Here is a 15,918-nt window from a genome sequence, read left to right as displayed (position 1 = left end):
TGGCTAGTTGGTGTTCATGGATGTGGATCGTTAGCTGTCTTCCTGTTTGTCCTATGTAGTGTTTTGTGCTGTCCTTGCATGGGAGTTTGTACACTACATTGGTTTTGCTCAATGGATCTGCATCCATGAACACCAACTAGCCACGAAACGACACAACCAGCTATCCTTAGTAGCCACACACGCAGATGACAAGCAACATGAATTCGACTGGGACAACACTACTATTATAGGACAAGCCAAACAGAGAACAGCCAGGGAATTCCTAGAGGCATGGCACTCATCCACAGATTCAATCAATAAGCACATCAACCTGGACCCAATATACCGACTCTGCAACACAAATTCCCAGCTCGGCGAACAGAACCACAACACTAAAGGACACTGAAAGGAAAAAGGCAATGGGCTGAATCTTACCAATTTATTGGCTAAGTGACAGTTGCATTGGGTTTTTGGAAGGCTTTTTGGTGAGCTTTCTTTTACCAAATTTTTCTTATTAACCTCCTGTCTGCCCCTATCATTATCGACTTTCAGCGGGATGTGACTCATCCCCCCTACACAGTTACAGCACAGAGGTCGAATGAGTGGAGAGTGTCAAGCTCCTGGGGGTGAACATCCACATCCAGCTTTCTTGGACTCTTCATGTGGACACACTGGTTACAAAGGCCCAACAACGTCTCTTCTTCCTCAGGCAGCTGAGGAAATTTGGCATGACAGCGAAGATCCTTGCCAACATTTATAGGTGCGCCATCGAGAGCATTCTGTCTGGGTGTATCACTCCCTGGTTTGGCAACTGTACAATTCAAGATCAGAGATGGTTACAGAGAGTGATGAACTCGGCCTGGACAATCACAAAGGCCAACCTCCTATCTATAGAATCCATCTACCAGGCCCGCTGTCAACGAAAGGCCGCCAGCATTCTTAAAGATCCATCCCACACTGGCAATGTTTTTCTACAACCGCTACCATCAGGGAGAAGCTACAGAAGACTGAACACACGCACCAGCCGATTTTAAAACAGTTTCTACCCTACTGTTGTTAGAATATTGAATGGACTCACAAACTCCTAGCATTTGCCTGTACCTGTGTTTTTGTTTTTGCTGCTGTTTACTTATTATTTACTTATCTATGTTACTTAACTCTGTGATCTGCCTGTATTGCTTGCAAGATAACGTTTTTCACTGTGCCTCAGTACACGTGACAATGAATTCAACTCAATTCAATCATACCTGTTGGCTGATTTTACCTCCATCAAATCACATGCTCTTCCCAGAACAATCTGTCACTGCGGAGATATCCCAGAATTGACTGGCATCCCAGGCACTGGTACCATCTTTAAAATGCCATTATCCATGGATCCTGCCTTTTTCACCAGACATGGCTGACAGGGCATATCGCTGCCCCACATTACGGGCAGGAACCTGACCTTCAGCTGGACAGGGTAATGGTGCATGGGGAGAGATTCCTCATTCCCCCTGAGGCCAGCAGTGGAGGCCAAAACATCAGACCGTGCCAGCCTGGTCCGAGGGTGCCACCCAGACAATTGAGGTCTGAAAGAACACCAGCACTGGAGGAAGAAGGTGTGTGATCTCCTCCAATCCACCACCGTGAGTCTTCTCTCTGCTCCCTCACACTCACTCTACCTCTGCTATTGTAACCACCCCCCATCAAAAACGCATTTCTCTCACTATTGCTCACAACATCTTCCCTCACTCACTGTCACGCATCCCAACTCCCTGATACCACTAACCCTGCATGTCCTCAGTGCTGCGTACTCTCACTCGGGACACATCCCCATCTGCACCAAAACTAACAGGTGTGCCACTACCCTCATCTCCTTTAACATCTGCCTTGCTCCCATTCCAGGAGGAAAGCAGCCCCTAATAAGGCAGAAAGAGTCATGGTGGGTAATGTTCCCCCTAACATTTAGCTCTTTACATTTCAAGTGGAAAGCATTCTGTCTACGTTGTCCCCAGTGACTGACTGACAGTTTCAAGGGCTTGAAACTATCTCCTTTGACTGCTGGCAACCATGACAAGTTTCCGGATTTTGTGTATGTATTAAATACAGCAGTCTGTGAGCTTAGTAGCTCTGGCTAAGCGGGGAGAAGCAGAAGAAAGGCAAGGCAAGGTAGGGATGTAGGCTCAGTGTGAGCGAATGCTAAGGGTACAAGCAAATTGGCCAGAGGTAGCCATGAGTTGGGTGTGCGTACCTGATGCACAGTGTCCTTGCCGCAACATTACGATGATAGTTGCTAAGGTGAAGCACTGAAGTGTAGAACATTAAATGGAGTTGTGCCATGAGGGTTTTTAGAGATTGGTACGTTAGATGCAAACATCTATGGACAGGGGCTGCATGTGGCTGAGCCTATAGAGCGGACCTGAGATATTGGTGTCATGCGGCCAGCAGCAGAAATGGTTATGTGACTGGCTAAGAGCTACAATCAAGCATGCTGGGAAATTTGGTCAAGCTATTTTGCACTCTGACCTCAGTTAAAACTGCGATCAGGATATGTTGTGACTTGAGATCTCGAGATCAACTTTTGTAATTAAGCGCCCTGAAGTTATCTTCAGAGGGGACATAGAATTGAGGCAAGATCTACACTAAGAGCAAGGTTGGCCATTTCATTCAAATTGGGGTTATATTGTTTTAAGCCAAACCTACAGAGTTAGAGTTATATGTGAATTAAGTTAAAGGTAAAGTGAGGTTAAATGAAGTGAGTTAGAACTGCTGTGCTGTTCCAGCAATAAAGTTTCAACTCATATTGTTTTAAGCCAAACCTACAGAGTTAGAGTTATATGTGAATTAAGTTAAAGGTAAAGTGAGGTTAAATGAAGTGAGTTAGAATTGAAATTAAGTTAGTCCAAGTAAGAAGTCAATGTTGCAACAAATGTATGTTCTACATTGAGTATTGGAACTTAAGGAGTTAAAGAAAGGTTTGTTTAATTAAAGCGTGAATCAGCTCCCTGTCATTTATCTATCACACGGGGTGAAAGCTTTGAGTACTCCTTTCAGGTAACATTGGTGCCCAGTGTCCCACAGGAAGAATCAAGCAAGGAGCAAGCTAAAGCCGCCAGTGAGCTGCTCTCACTTGCATGTCGAGAACTCGTCATGTCTAGCTTGCTCAGTGCATTTGGTACAGTCGGAAGCGGATTATTAATGAGGTCAGTTGTGCTGTCATTGAGGCATTTAACAATTTACAATCCTTCTTAATGGGCAACTCACCTTGCCACTCAGTAGAGTGGGCGGCACGGTGGCACAGTGGTTAGCACTATTTGCCTCACAGCGCCAGAGACCCGGGTTCAATTCCCGCCTCAGGCGACTGACTGTGTGGAGTTTGCACGTTCTCCCCGTGTCTGCGTGGGTTTCCTCCGGGTGCTCCGGTTTCCTCCCACAGTCCAAAGATGTGCAGGGTCAGGTGAATTGGCCATACTAAATTGCCCGTAGTGTTAGGTAAGGGGTAAATGTAGGGGTATGGGTGGGTTTCGCTTCGGCGGGTCGGTGTGGACTTGTTGGGCCGAAGGGCCTGTTTCCACACTGTAATCTAATCTAATCTAATAGATGCACAGAAGAGGTAGTAACATGGAGATAGGCCTCCCTGCACTTCTTGCCTGGTTCTGTCACAAATCCTGCCTTAGTCTACGTCACTCAGATCCGTATTAGATTTCAGTCAATGACTCACCTGAAAACCCATCAGGGACATATCTCGTTCCTCTTGAAGATGTTTATTCATTTCCCTGCAGAATAGTTGCATGTAAGTTCAAGAAATAAAATGTTACTCAAAACTATGAGGACAAATCCAATATTCAATCTGAAACTCGAACTGTATTTATGGGAATAAATACATTGTGATTCCCAACCATTTGTTATAAACCTAATTAATTTACAGGATATATGACATGTTTGGTGACATCTTGCACATTTCTTGACTCTGTTCATTACCCAAATTACACAAATGGATTGATATTTTAGATGATTCTAGCAAACGCTTAGATGCTTCAACTGCTGATTGCAGGTGTTTTGTGGACATTTCTGAGTTCCACAGATTAACAACTGTCACAGCTTCTTTTTCTGTGTTTTGTCCAGTCATAGGTGGTTCCACCAAGCCCTTTTAAGATTTATGTTTTCATCTTTGATGCACACAAAAATAGTAGTTTCAATACATCACAATAGATGTTAAACAAGAATGAGTCTAAGTGGAAAATTGGCACCACTGACATTAACAAGATCAATAATATGACAAAGTAATGTGTGAAAGAAGTGCCTGTCTGTAAGTATTAAGGTTTCTCCAATGTTGGAACCAGAATAGCGAGAGATTGAGAGATTGAAGGGACCTCAAATTGGATTGCTACACCTAACATGTCACTACATGTATACACAGGTCTGGCAGCATCAGTTCAAAGTCACTGGATTCAAAGCATAAACTGTGCTTTCTCTCCACAGATGATGCCAGACCTGTTGAGTTTCTGCAGCAATTCCCTTTTTTGTTTCAGATCTTCAGCATCCACAGGTCTTTGTTTTAGTTTATGGAGACTACGTTTCACAGCTGGAGTTGCATGCAAAACAAATTTTAAAATGAGTGCCATTGCCATGGAAAATACATATCTACCAATCAGAGTCCATTTGCCAACCAATCAACACTCTCCTCTTCTCCACTTTAAAAAGGTTGTTCTGTTTTCACTTTGGCATTCTTGCGAATCATCCTTATGAGTGGAAGGCTTTGACAAAATGTGCCTTTTCTCAGCAATAACAGTACTTCTAAACAACTATTGTATCGCAGTATTAATTAAAAACTAAATAAATCTTATTCTTTACACAGCACTCAAATCTCTTGTGGCCAAGTTACAAATGGTTAGGCAGCTTGCCGGAAATTGTTGATTTTCACCCTGCGGTCTCAAGACTTTATAAACTACAAGTTATGATCACAGTTTAATATTGGAGTCAGTATCGATTTCTTACCTGAGGAGATCTAACTGTTTACAGAGGCTCAACTTCTCTCTCTCCAGACCCTCAGTCACTCGATATAGCTCCCTGAGGAAAATACATCATTCAGCTATATTAATAAACAGCTTCAAATACTAAATTACATCTCAATAGGTGTTTTACCTCTTCCTCAATTTAAAATTGCAGCCTTCCATTCTTTATTTTCAATCAAAAAACACCAGGACTAGATGGGGATATTGAAGAAAGAATTGCTGAAAATGATAAAGTCATTGGCCAGAATCTTTCAATACTCCTGACAACAGTTCATAACCCCAAATTACTGATGGACATATCGTACTTTTAAACAAAACATGTGTTACTTTAAAGAAGACTCTCAAAATAAGAATGGGTGATAATGTGAATCCTGAAAACGGAATTGACTGAGCACCAAAGGCCACAGTGTGAACCCGTGCAATGTCAGACCTGTACAATGTGAACGAAACTTCAAATAATGACACTTAAAACAAAGGGATTGAAGGCAAAAACTGACTGTTATATCCCAGACTGTGGACTTGAGCCAAAACGCTCTAACATAAAAACACAAAGTGCTGGCACTACTCAGCAGGTCTGGCAACATTTGTGGAGAGTGAAACAGAGTTACCATTTCAAAGCCAGTATGGCTCTTCTGGCTTTGATTTTAGGTCTCCAATACTTTGTTTTTATTTGTGTTTTACCCTCTCAAGTTTACTCAAGAATACGCAACAATTGAAAAATCCCTAGCCCTCATCTCAATATATTGTTGGGCCGATGTGTTAGTGCACACTGATGTACTGTGAAGGTCACAGCTTTAGGCCAGCTATTACTTTTACATGCATTGCAGGTAAAGAAAGGCTGTCTCTTGCTCTGAGTATTGTGTCGAGCAGGGCAGCATATCATCACAAAAGAAACAAGGCAAGTTTGTGAGCTAACTTTCAGAATCTTGAAATCAACTGTGGGCGGCACGGTGGCACAGTGGTTAGCACAACCGCTTCACAGTGCCAGAGACCCGGATTCCATTCCCACCTCAGGCAACTCTCTTTGTGGAGTTTGCACATTCTCCCCGTATCTGCGTGGGTTTCCTCCGGGTGCTCCGGTTTCCTCCCACAATCCAAAAATGTGCAGGTTAGGTGAATTGGCCATGCTAAATTGCCCGGAGTGTTAGGTGTAAGGGAATGGGTCTGAGTGGGTTGCACTTCGGCGGGTTGGTGTGGACTTGTTGGGTTGAAGGGCCTGTTTCCACACTGTAAGTAATCTAATCTAAAACTGCTTCACTACCAATCACCAGTATGATCCTAACAAACAGGAATTAGGTTCCACCAGCTATCTCTCATGGAACCTAGAGACTGATCTGTTTTACAATTTAACTAGTATCTTTTTAAACAATTCACATTTGAAATTTGTTTGTGTGCAGCACCTTATTATTGTATCAGTGAGTTTGGCTGAGCTATAGGAAACAGTGTGGTGATTGAAGGAAGTGAGGTTTCTCTCAGTGTCAGTAGTCTTACTGGACACACATTAACAATTCAGGCTTTGGTGGATAGATCATGGTTTCAAAGCCTGCGGATGACACAATGTTGGACATACTTTAAGTAGCAAGGAGGACAGTGAAAGGATTCAATAAGTCAGAGACAGACTGATGAGAAGGTTGGACATGTGGTAGATGACATTTAATGCAGTGATGTGCAAGAAGTCCTACATTTTGCTAGAAGGATGAGGAGAGACAATACCAAATAAAGGATACAATTCGAAAAGAGGTACTGAAGCTGAAGGACCTCCACTACACTTCCAACATTTTCTGGAGAGAGACAATTAAAACTAGGAGTTCACTTGTATAGTCCAGGTTAACACCAGGAACACTGATGCATTGATGAAACCTTTATGTTCCTGCTGCCTGCACTGCTAAGTCTATGACGGGGCAATTTGAAAATTAAGTGGGGAATCACCACATTCAGATCAAGTATATGAAAGGAAAACTAAAGGAAGGAATTATTACCCAGATTTACTTAACCACCGTCACATTCTCTCTCTTCTTTCAGCATGTACAATCCACTTGATCAAAATACTGTCGTAAGCCATTGAACAATGTCAATGTTATATGCATTATTAGTTAAGAATAAACAGGGTCTTGACTGATTAATTATCTTGAACACAAATAGAGAAGGGTTGTTGGTTTGTAGGTAGCAGGTTGAGATGTGTAATGGCACATTCTGTAATTAAACTAACTAGCAAGGAAAGGATTTGTGCACGATACATTGTTTGCTCATTTGGGATTCCTTTAATAAACAATAAGTAAAAGATAAGCCAAAAACAAATTCTCGTTGTGATGATGCTGCTCCTTTAACAAAGTTATGTTGTCCTTGGTTTTTTTCAAAAGTGTTGAACAAGGCAGAGTTGCCGAGACATCTGGCTTGGATGGGTTTTAGGGCCAATTTGATTATAGCTAACAAATACTGCCTTAGGAAAAATGCTTTCAAGTTAAAAAAAAAACTTGTACAATGAATGGGGAGAGGCCAGTTCTCCCAGCTCAGCTTTTCTCTGGTTTGGTTTGGGCTTTAGCAGTGTGCCTGTTCAGAGAAAGCAGTCAGTTCTTTGAGGCTGCTGGTCAAAGAAACAGCTAAATGCAAGGTGGTGTTCCATGCAGAATCTCTCTGCCATCTCTCTCTCTCTCTCCTGCAAGATCCTGTGTTTGATTTTACCTTTTTTTGCCAAGGGGTGTTTACGGGGATCGTTGCAAGTATTTGGAACAGCATCATTAAGTTTGGATAGGCTAAGTTATTCAATATTCTGTTCTCTTTTGTTTGCATTTCGTTTGGTAATCTTGCAAATAAATTCTGATTTGATAAAACTAAGTGGTTTGACCAGCTGCATCCCTCTGGGAATATCCACTGTACACCTGCTTAAAACAACCAGCAAAGTTAGGATCCGGGCTACTTACTTGAAATGTTTTGAGGGGGTCTGGCCTGGTCCATAACATCACAAAGCTCTGTCCGAGACCTTACACTTCAGCCTATCCTCACTTTGTTTTGTTTTAGATGCATTAACCACTAAAACATTCAAATCCCTGGTTTACATTTATCCTGTCCTATCCATTCAGAACTGGACATATTTCTACCACTATCTCCTTAGTTGAAACCTCCACTTATGTTTTCCTATTTATTTCAGTGTTATTGTGTTGCTTTTTGACAGAACCTGTACTATTCCCACTTCATTGCTCCAACATCCTTCCAACAGCATGGAACCCAAGACTATATGGTCTCCAAATACAGTGCTACTCAGGTTTTAGACAGATTCAACATTACGTTTTGACTTTTAAATTCTATACCTCTTGTCATTTAACCCAGGAATCCATTAAGCTTTTAAGATCTTAATCACTTGAAACATCGCTTTTAATAGTGATGCACTTGTTCCCCAAATCTCTCTGCATTTCCCACATGCATTTAATATTTCACCCCAAACTTATCACCTAACATTTACTGATATTGAGTTCCATCCACCAGGGTGGCACAGTGGCTCAGTAGTTCTTACCACAGCACCAGAGACCTGGGTTTGATTCCAGCCTTGAGTGACTGTCTATGTGCGGTTTACACATTCTCCCTGTGTCCACGTGGATTTCCCCTGGGTGCCATGGTTTCTTCCCATAGTTCAAAGATGTGCAGGTCAGATGGATTGGCCACAGAAAGATGCCTATAGTTGTCAGGGATGTATAGGCTAGGGTGGATTAACCACGGGAAATACAGGGTTATATGGATGGAGTGGGTCTGGGTGCGATGTTCTTTGAAGGGTTGGTGTGGATTCAATGGGTTGAATGGCCTGCTTCCACACTATAGGAATTCTATAATTTTGCCACTCTTCTAACCTATGAACAATCCCCATATCTAATTTTGGTCCTTAGAATTATTTACATCGTCTCTTGTTTTGATATTATCTGGACATTTCTCCCTTTGATTTTTAAAGCATGGAGAGAAACCAGAACTTGTGAGACATCAGTACATGCCTCTACATTTTTGGACAAGCTGTCCTTAATTTTGACTCTACTTTCCTTGTTTTCAATTTACTTATTATTCCAATGGCAACATTTACCTTACTCTTCGTCCCTAGATCATTTCCAGTAGTCTCTTGAGTGGCAAGCTGCCAAAAGCTTCTGGAAGTCCCTATAAATATCATCTGCAACATTTTATCCATCAATTCCTCAAAGAGCTCCATCAATTATATCAAGCAAGAATGGAATAAAAGGGCAGCATGGTGGCTCAGTGGTTAGCACTGCTGCCTCATAGCGCCAGCGACCTGGGTTTGATTCCAGCCTCGGGTGACTGTCTGTGTGGAGTTTGCAAATTCTCCCTGTGTCTGCGTGCATCCCTTCCGGGTACTCCGGTTTCCTCCCACAATCCAATGATGTGGAGGTTAGGTGAACTGGCCATGCTAAATTGCCCATACTGTTCAGGGATGTGTAGATTAGGTAAATTAGTCATGGGAAATGTAGTGTAATAGGGCAGGGGAATGGGTCTGGGTGGTATACCCTTCGGAGGGATTCTATGATGATTAAAAGTCCTTTATCAACCAACATTAAGCATTTTCACAACCAGATTTGCAGTGCCTCTCTAAGATGGGCAGTTGAGGAAGATCAAATTAAACTTTTGACTGAGCTTGACAGTGAAATAGCAATGTGTGTAATACCCTCCCAAAGTTACTTCAACTGCATCTACATTCTTTATTGGGTTTGGAACTTCTTGACCTTGCTATAACAATGAAGGATATATTCTCTCAAAAGATAATATTGGATTTTGCACAAGGACCTCTTAGGATATAAAGCTACAAACAATATATTAAATCAGTAGAGTTCCATAGAATCACATAATTAAGGTAATACAAACTGAAAAATGGTGTTTACTGCACAGTGACCAAATAACTGAATGATTAAAGCACATGTCAATATTCATAATTCTAACTACCTGGAGCATAATTTCCTCCATTTTAAGTTTACAGTGTAAAACTGATCCTCGTAGTTATTGCTGCAGGAACTTACATTTCTCTTTCTTCCTGCTGTTGAGATGTTTCTTCCTCCAGTACCTGCATTTGACGGTGAACACCCAGCAGGTCATTATTCACTTTCTGGAGATGTTTCTCCAACTCATCATTCATCTGTCGTAGCCTCTGATTCTCTAGCTTTGACTCTTGTTTCTCACTCAGCAGCTCGACACACCGTCTCTCCAGCTGAGATGGGTCCACATGAAGAAATAATGAGACTGAGGTGGCCATTTTCGCTGGACTCCTGACATGTGAGCCCAGGGTTAATCTAATACCGCCTTACTTTCACACACACTGCAACTGGAGCCTTACTAACATTATGCACGCCTAGAAAATAAAGTAAAACTTTGTTTGCAGAACACTGAAGTGAACTGCTAACTGATTTCATTAGTATGCTATAAGTGGACCTGCAGCTGTATAGGGTGGGTGCTAGTAAGGCCACACCTCGAGTACTATGTACAGTTTTGATCTCCTTACTTGAGAAGAGATGTCGTGGCACTGGAAGGGATGCAAAGAGGTTCACTAGGTTGATTCTGGAATTGAGAGGGTTGCTTTATGAGGAGAGATGGGGCAAAATGGGACTGTACTCATTGGAATTTAGAAGAATGTGACGGATCTTATAAAAACATATAACATTATGACGGGAATAGTTAAGACAGAATCATGGAGGTTTCTTTCATTGGCAAGTGAAACTAGAACAAGGGAATATAGCCTCAAAATAAGGGAGGGCAGATTTCGGACTGAATTGAGGAGGAACTTGTTCACCCAAAGGGTTGTGAATCTGTGGGATTCCCTGCCCAGTGAAGGAGTTAAGGCTACCTCATGGAATGTTTTTAAGGCAAAGATAGACAGATTTTTGAACAGTAAAGGAATTAAGGGTTATGGTGAATGGGCGGGTAAACGGAGCTGGGTTTAAGCAAAGGTCAGCCATGATCTTATTGAATGGGGGAGCAGACATGACAGGCCAAGTAGCCTACTCCTGCTCCTGGTTCTTGAGTACAATCTCAAAGAATAAATACTGGGATAAATAAAGGGACATAGGCTCTCATTTGGAATATACAACATTTCTCACAATGAAACAGACCTAACCCCAATGATTTCAGCCGCCCACCTAACCTGTGCACTTATGGCCGACATTACATTTTTAACTTAATATATGTCTGTACTTTAACAGGATCATCTATGAATTTTACAAGGTTCAAGTGACAGGACAGGTTGTGGCACAGCTCAATATACTTTGAAGTCAAATGGAATTTATTTTTCCCTTTTGCACTAACCTTTTCTTTGAGAAACACTCAATAAAAATTGACTTGGGAAAGAACTGAGAACAGATCATAAGAATAGTTTTTGCAAGTTGTTCACAGAATGTGGGTGTTGCTGGCTGGGACAACACTAATTGCACACCCAATTGCCCTTGAGAAGGTGATGGTGAGGTGCCTTCCTGAACTACTGCAGGCCTTGGGGTGTAGGGTAAACCCTTGGGGTTGTTAGGAAGGGAATGCAAAGCTTTTGACCCAGTGACAGCAAGGAACTACTCTGGAGCAAAAGGGTCCCTGTACCTTCAAATTTTAGCAACTGAAGCAAAAACAAATTTCCAAGCAAAACATTTTCATCAAGCATTTTGGATTTTGCTGGTAAAGGCTGGAGTGGATACAGATACAATCATATGTTTGAATAAACAAAATACAGAACAACCTCAATTATCTGAACGAGACAGGCGGGGAGTGTTTTGTTTGGATAACTGATTGTTCAGATAATTGATTGTTTGGATAATGGATAATGTTTTTATGGGACCTTGAGATCTTGTTCAGACAATCCGAACTTCATATAATTGACGTTCAGCTGACTGAGGTTGTTCTGTACACCTAACTGTGGCTAGAGAAAATAACTTCTTTCAAATTAAAAAGAATGTATAAGAGATGGCATTTTTAATATATTACACTTAGCCACTAAGAAATCTGAACAATGGATCTCTCTTTACTACCACTCTGCTCTACTCATTATAGTTTGTCCTTTTCTATTCAATGTTCCTGTCATTTAGTTTCTGTCATATTTAATTTGAGACTATTATAACTCCCTCCAAAATAGCTTCTGAAGAAAGTTTCATTATTGCTTCCTTCCTTCGTAATTTATAATTTTGAAGCCCAAAGTGAAGTATTAAACCAAGAATAAAAAAAACCAGGATGATAATAGGCATCTAGAGAGAAAGATGCTGGAGACTAGAGTGGAAAGGTGTGATGCTAGAAAAGCACAGCAGGTCAGGGAGCACCCAAGGAACAGGAGAATCAACATTTCAGGCATAAGCCCTTCAGCAGGTATGTGTTAATAGGCATCTACCAACATCGTGAGGAATACCGTGTAGCTAAAGTAGTGATGGATATTAACTCTGTAGTTGAAGAAAAGCAAAAATCTTAAGTTGAGGCTGCTATCTCACAAGAGATAATTGTGTATCTTAGATATAAAGTAATGAGTTATTAAGAACTATGTAACAAACATATTTCCTGTTTCATTAAGATTAAGCCGATCTTCTGCGTAAAACATTATCAAGGGTTTAGACCAATGAAGGAGTGGTGGCAATGAATCTACCCACGATGTCCCAGGTTGTATCCAATACTATAAGATCGTGACAGCGCCAGGATCCTCTGTCTCTATTGTTTAAGAACAGTGGGAAGAGAGACGTGCAGCAACAGCAGGCCTGTACATTTCGGGAAGCTGTGGGGAAGCAACCAGAGCCTGTCAATAGAGAAACAGTGCCACAACAGTTACACAAATATTAGCCAATCAAAGGCAATCTGCAGGGACTCCTTAAGGGTCAAGCATATCTAAATAACCTCAATGAACTTTCTCATGGTGTCACTGATAAGGACCACCCTGTAGTAAATTGTGTGTATGTGTGTTGGATGGTGGTAGTGGGGCGGGGGGGTGGAGGTGGTGAGATCCAATCTTGGAAAAGGCAACACCATTCTCTTGGAAAGAAAGATTTTCAAAATGGAGGGAAGCTACCAAATGTGGATGTTAAGAGAAATTTAGTGGTCACGTACAAATTGCACCAAGTACTAGTGGGACAAATTGGAATCAAAAAGGTGAAAAATAAATATTGGCCTAAACTTCAAGGATCTTCAAATATAATGGATGGATGCTTCAGTTATGTATCGGCATCTCTCATAAGTGTGTTTGATTATGCACCACACCTTCAGGAAGAGGTGGTGAAACGTTACCAGGCAGTAAGGGTTAAGTCTTGAAGAAAGTTAACATATTAATTATATTTCCTTCAGTTTAAGTGATTGGGAGCAGACATGATTAAGGTGTTTATAATAATGAAGGATTTTGGGAGCAGACATGATTAAGGTGTTTATAATAATGAAGGATTTTATAAGCTCATAAGAATTAAGATCATAAGAAATTGGAGGATGAGCAGGTCATTCGGCCCCTCAAACCTGCCCCACAGAGTCTTTGTCCTGCCTGTCACCAATAACCCTCAACTTCCTTGTGAATCATAAAAGTATCTAATTCCCTCTTGAATATATTAAACAACTGTTCTCCGGGGAAGAAAATTCCTAACACTAATGACTCTCAGAGAAGAAATTCCTCCTCATCTCTATCTTAAAAGTGAGACCCCCTCTATTTTTAAACTGTGCCCTCGAGTTCCAGATTAGTTGGGCGGCACGATGGCTCAGTGGTTAGCACTGTTGCCTCACAGTACCAGGGACCCAGGCTCAATTCCTACCTCCAAACTCTGTGTGGAGTTTGCACGTTCTCCCCGTGTCTGCGTGGGTTTCCTCAGAGTGCTCTGGCTTCCTCCCACAGTCCAAAGATGTGCAGGTCAGGTGAATTGGCCATGCTAAATTGCCAATAGTGTTAGATGCATTGATCAGAGGTAAATGTAAGATAGAGGAATGGATCTGGGTGGGTTGCTGTTTGGAGGAGTCAGTGTGGACTTGTTGGGCCGTAGGACCTGTTTCCATACTGTAGGGTATCTAATCTAATTATCCTACAATCCTCTCAACATCTACCCTGTCAAGCTTTCTAACACCCCTCCCATCCACCCTGACTGGCAGGATCTTGTACAATCCGATGAGATCATCTCTTGTTCTCCTAACATCCAATGGGTTTAGTGAGAAAAGATTGAGTGAAGACAACAGAGAGGAGGTTTAGTACGATGGTGGGGGATCTATGGAACAAGGAGATATAATATCAAAGCAAGGCTGTACTGCAGTCACATTAGAAAGTGCACCCAGTTTACCCTGTTTTGATTTTGAATAAGTTCTTCCTGCTGTTGCTCTTTAACACTCAGCACATATTCCAGTTCTTGGCATCGTGACCTCGAATCTGAATTCTGGACAAATGAAAGAGAGACAAGCCCCATGTATAAAATCAATTAGAATGTCTATAATACCCTTTTGAAATTAATATATAAATCTGTATTTGAAATCATTCAAACTTCACGATTTTTAATAAAAAGTTCTTACTTTCTGAAACATTTTATCTTCTTCACTTTTTATTTGTTGCTCCATTTCATTATAAAGATGTTTTATTTCTTCACTGTATTCTGCTGCTTTTCTGCAAATAACCAATAAATTCACCTGCGTTATAATTTCTGAACTGCGCTGTAAATGAAACAAGTGTAATTCAAGTTGAACAGCCGGCCACTTTCCTGAATTCCCACAGTCAGATCCAGTGAGCTAAGGATCAAACATATCAAACAAGCGGAAAGTCCGAATTATACAAAATTCTCAAACTCCATTTCTCAATTCTCTTTGTCAAAGTTCCCATTGGAATTTTCACAACTTAGTTTCAACCTCAAAACTCTTACCGAACACTCTGGTCAAATGCTGGGGAGTGCAGGAGAGTTGAGTTTGTGTAGATTATCGTGTTAAGAAAGGTTGTTCTGACCTTGCTTAAGGTTTTTTAGATAATGGACTGCACAATCTAGCTGTGATTAGTAAGTGCAGGACACAGTACAACAAGGTGATAGCTGACTACAGAGATTAACCCGATAGAAAATAGGAAGAACAGAAACACTTCACATCTTATAGTTTTGAATGTCAGGGCTGAGAAATCTGATCACATCAGCTCAGGGAAGTTTCTGTGGGACAGCGAGAAAACATGGAGCAGAGTTAGGAGCATGGGGTGGAGCAGGGGCAAAGAAGCAGTTAGGAAGCTGAAGGGGCAGATGGGAAAACAATGGAGGGCAGTGAGGTGGGGCAGACGATAAAGGAGAATTGATGTCATGTGTTGTTTAGGGAGTTGGACCATTGGAAGTGTCTTCATGTGATTAGCGACCGGGCATAAGTGCGAGGACAGAAGGTAGGATGCTGCAGGTCTAGGGACGAGAGTCTTAAATAGCTGCCCCTTATTCCAAAGTTCTCCCCCTCCCCGCCCCCGATTTTTAGATTCCATGAAGCGTGAACATCCTCTTAGCATCTATCCTGTTAAACCCCCTTCCCTCAGGATCATATATGCCTCAGTAAGATTTCATTTTACCAACATATAGACATACAAATTAGAACAGGGGTAGACCAGTCAGCTCCTTGAATCTACTCTCCCCTTGAATAAGATCATGGCCAATTGAATGTAATCTAAAATTCACACCCCTTGTTGTGGTTTTGTTCGTCGAGCTGGGAATTTGTGTTGCAGACGTTTCGTTCCCTGTCTAGGTGACATCCTCAGGGCTTGGGAGCCTCCTGTGAAGCGCTTCTGTGATCTTTCCTCCGGCATTTATAGTGGTTTGTCTCTGCCGCTTCCGGTTGTCAGTTCCAGCTGTCCGCTGCAGTGGTCGGTATATTGGGTCCAGGTCGATGTGCTTATTGATTGAATCTGTGGATGAGTGCCATGCCTCTAGGAATTCCCTGGCTGTTCTCTGTTTGGCTTGTCCTATAATAGTAGTGTTGCCCCAGTCGAATTCATGTTGCTTGTCATCTGTGTGTGTGGCTA

General features: G+C 41.8%; 1 protein-coding gene across 1 annotated transcript in view; it reads right to left on the bottom strand.

The window, feature by feature from the left end:
- Positions 1-15,918, bottom strand: part of cracr2aa (calcium release activated channel regulator 2Aa) — a gene marked incomplete at its 5' end in the record, with an annotated part of 78,278 nt that overhangs the window by 32,844 nt on the left and 29,516 nt on the right. Inside the window, 5 exons of the mRNA XM_043708892.1 lie at positions 3,680-3,734; positions 4,957-5,028; positions 9,983-10,170; positions 14,228-14,320; positions 14,454-14,544. Of these exons, the coding sequence (XP_043564827.1) occupies positions 3,680-3,734; positions 4,957-5,028; positions 9,983-10,170; positions 14,228-14,320; positions 14,454-14,544 (499 nt within the window). The remainder of the gene's footprint in view (positions 1-3,679; positions 3,735-4,956; positions 5,029-9,982; positions 10,171-14,227; positions 14,321-14,453; positions 14,545-15,918) is intronic.

This window comes from Chiloscyllium plagiosum, chromosome 19, assembly GCF_004010195.1.
Source record: "Chiloscyllium plagiosum isolate BGI_BamShark_2017 chromosome 19, ASM401019v2, whole genome shotgun sequence".
In the NCBI taxonomy this organism is placed as follows: Eukaryota; Metazoa; Chordata; class Chondrichthyes; order Orectolobiformes; family Hemiscylliidae; genus Chiloscyllium; species Chiloscyllium plagiosum.
This window is presented reverse-complemented; position numbering and strand designations above follow the sequence as displayed.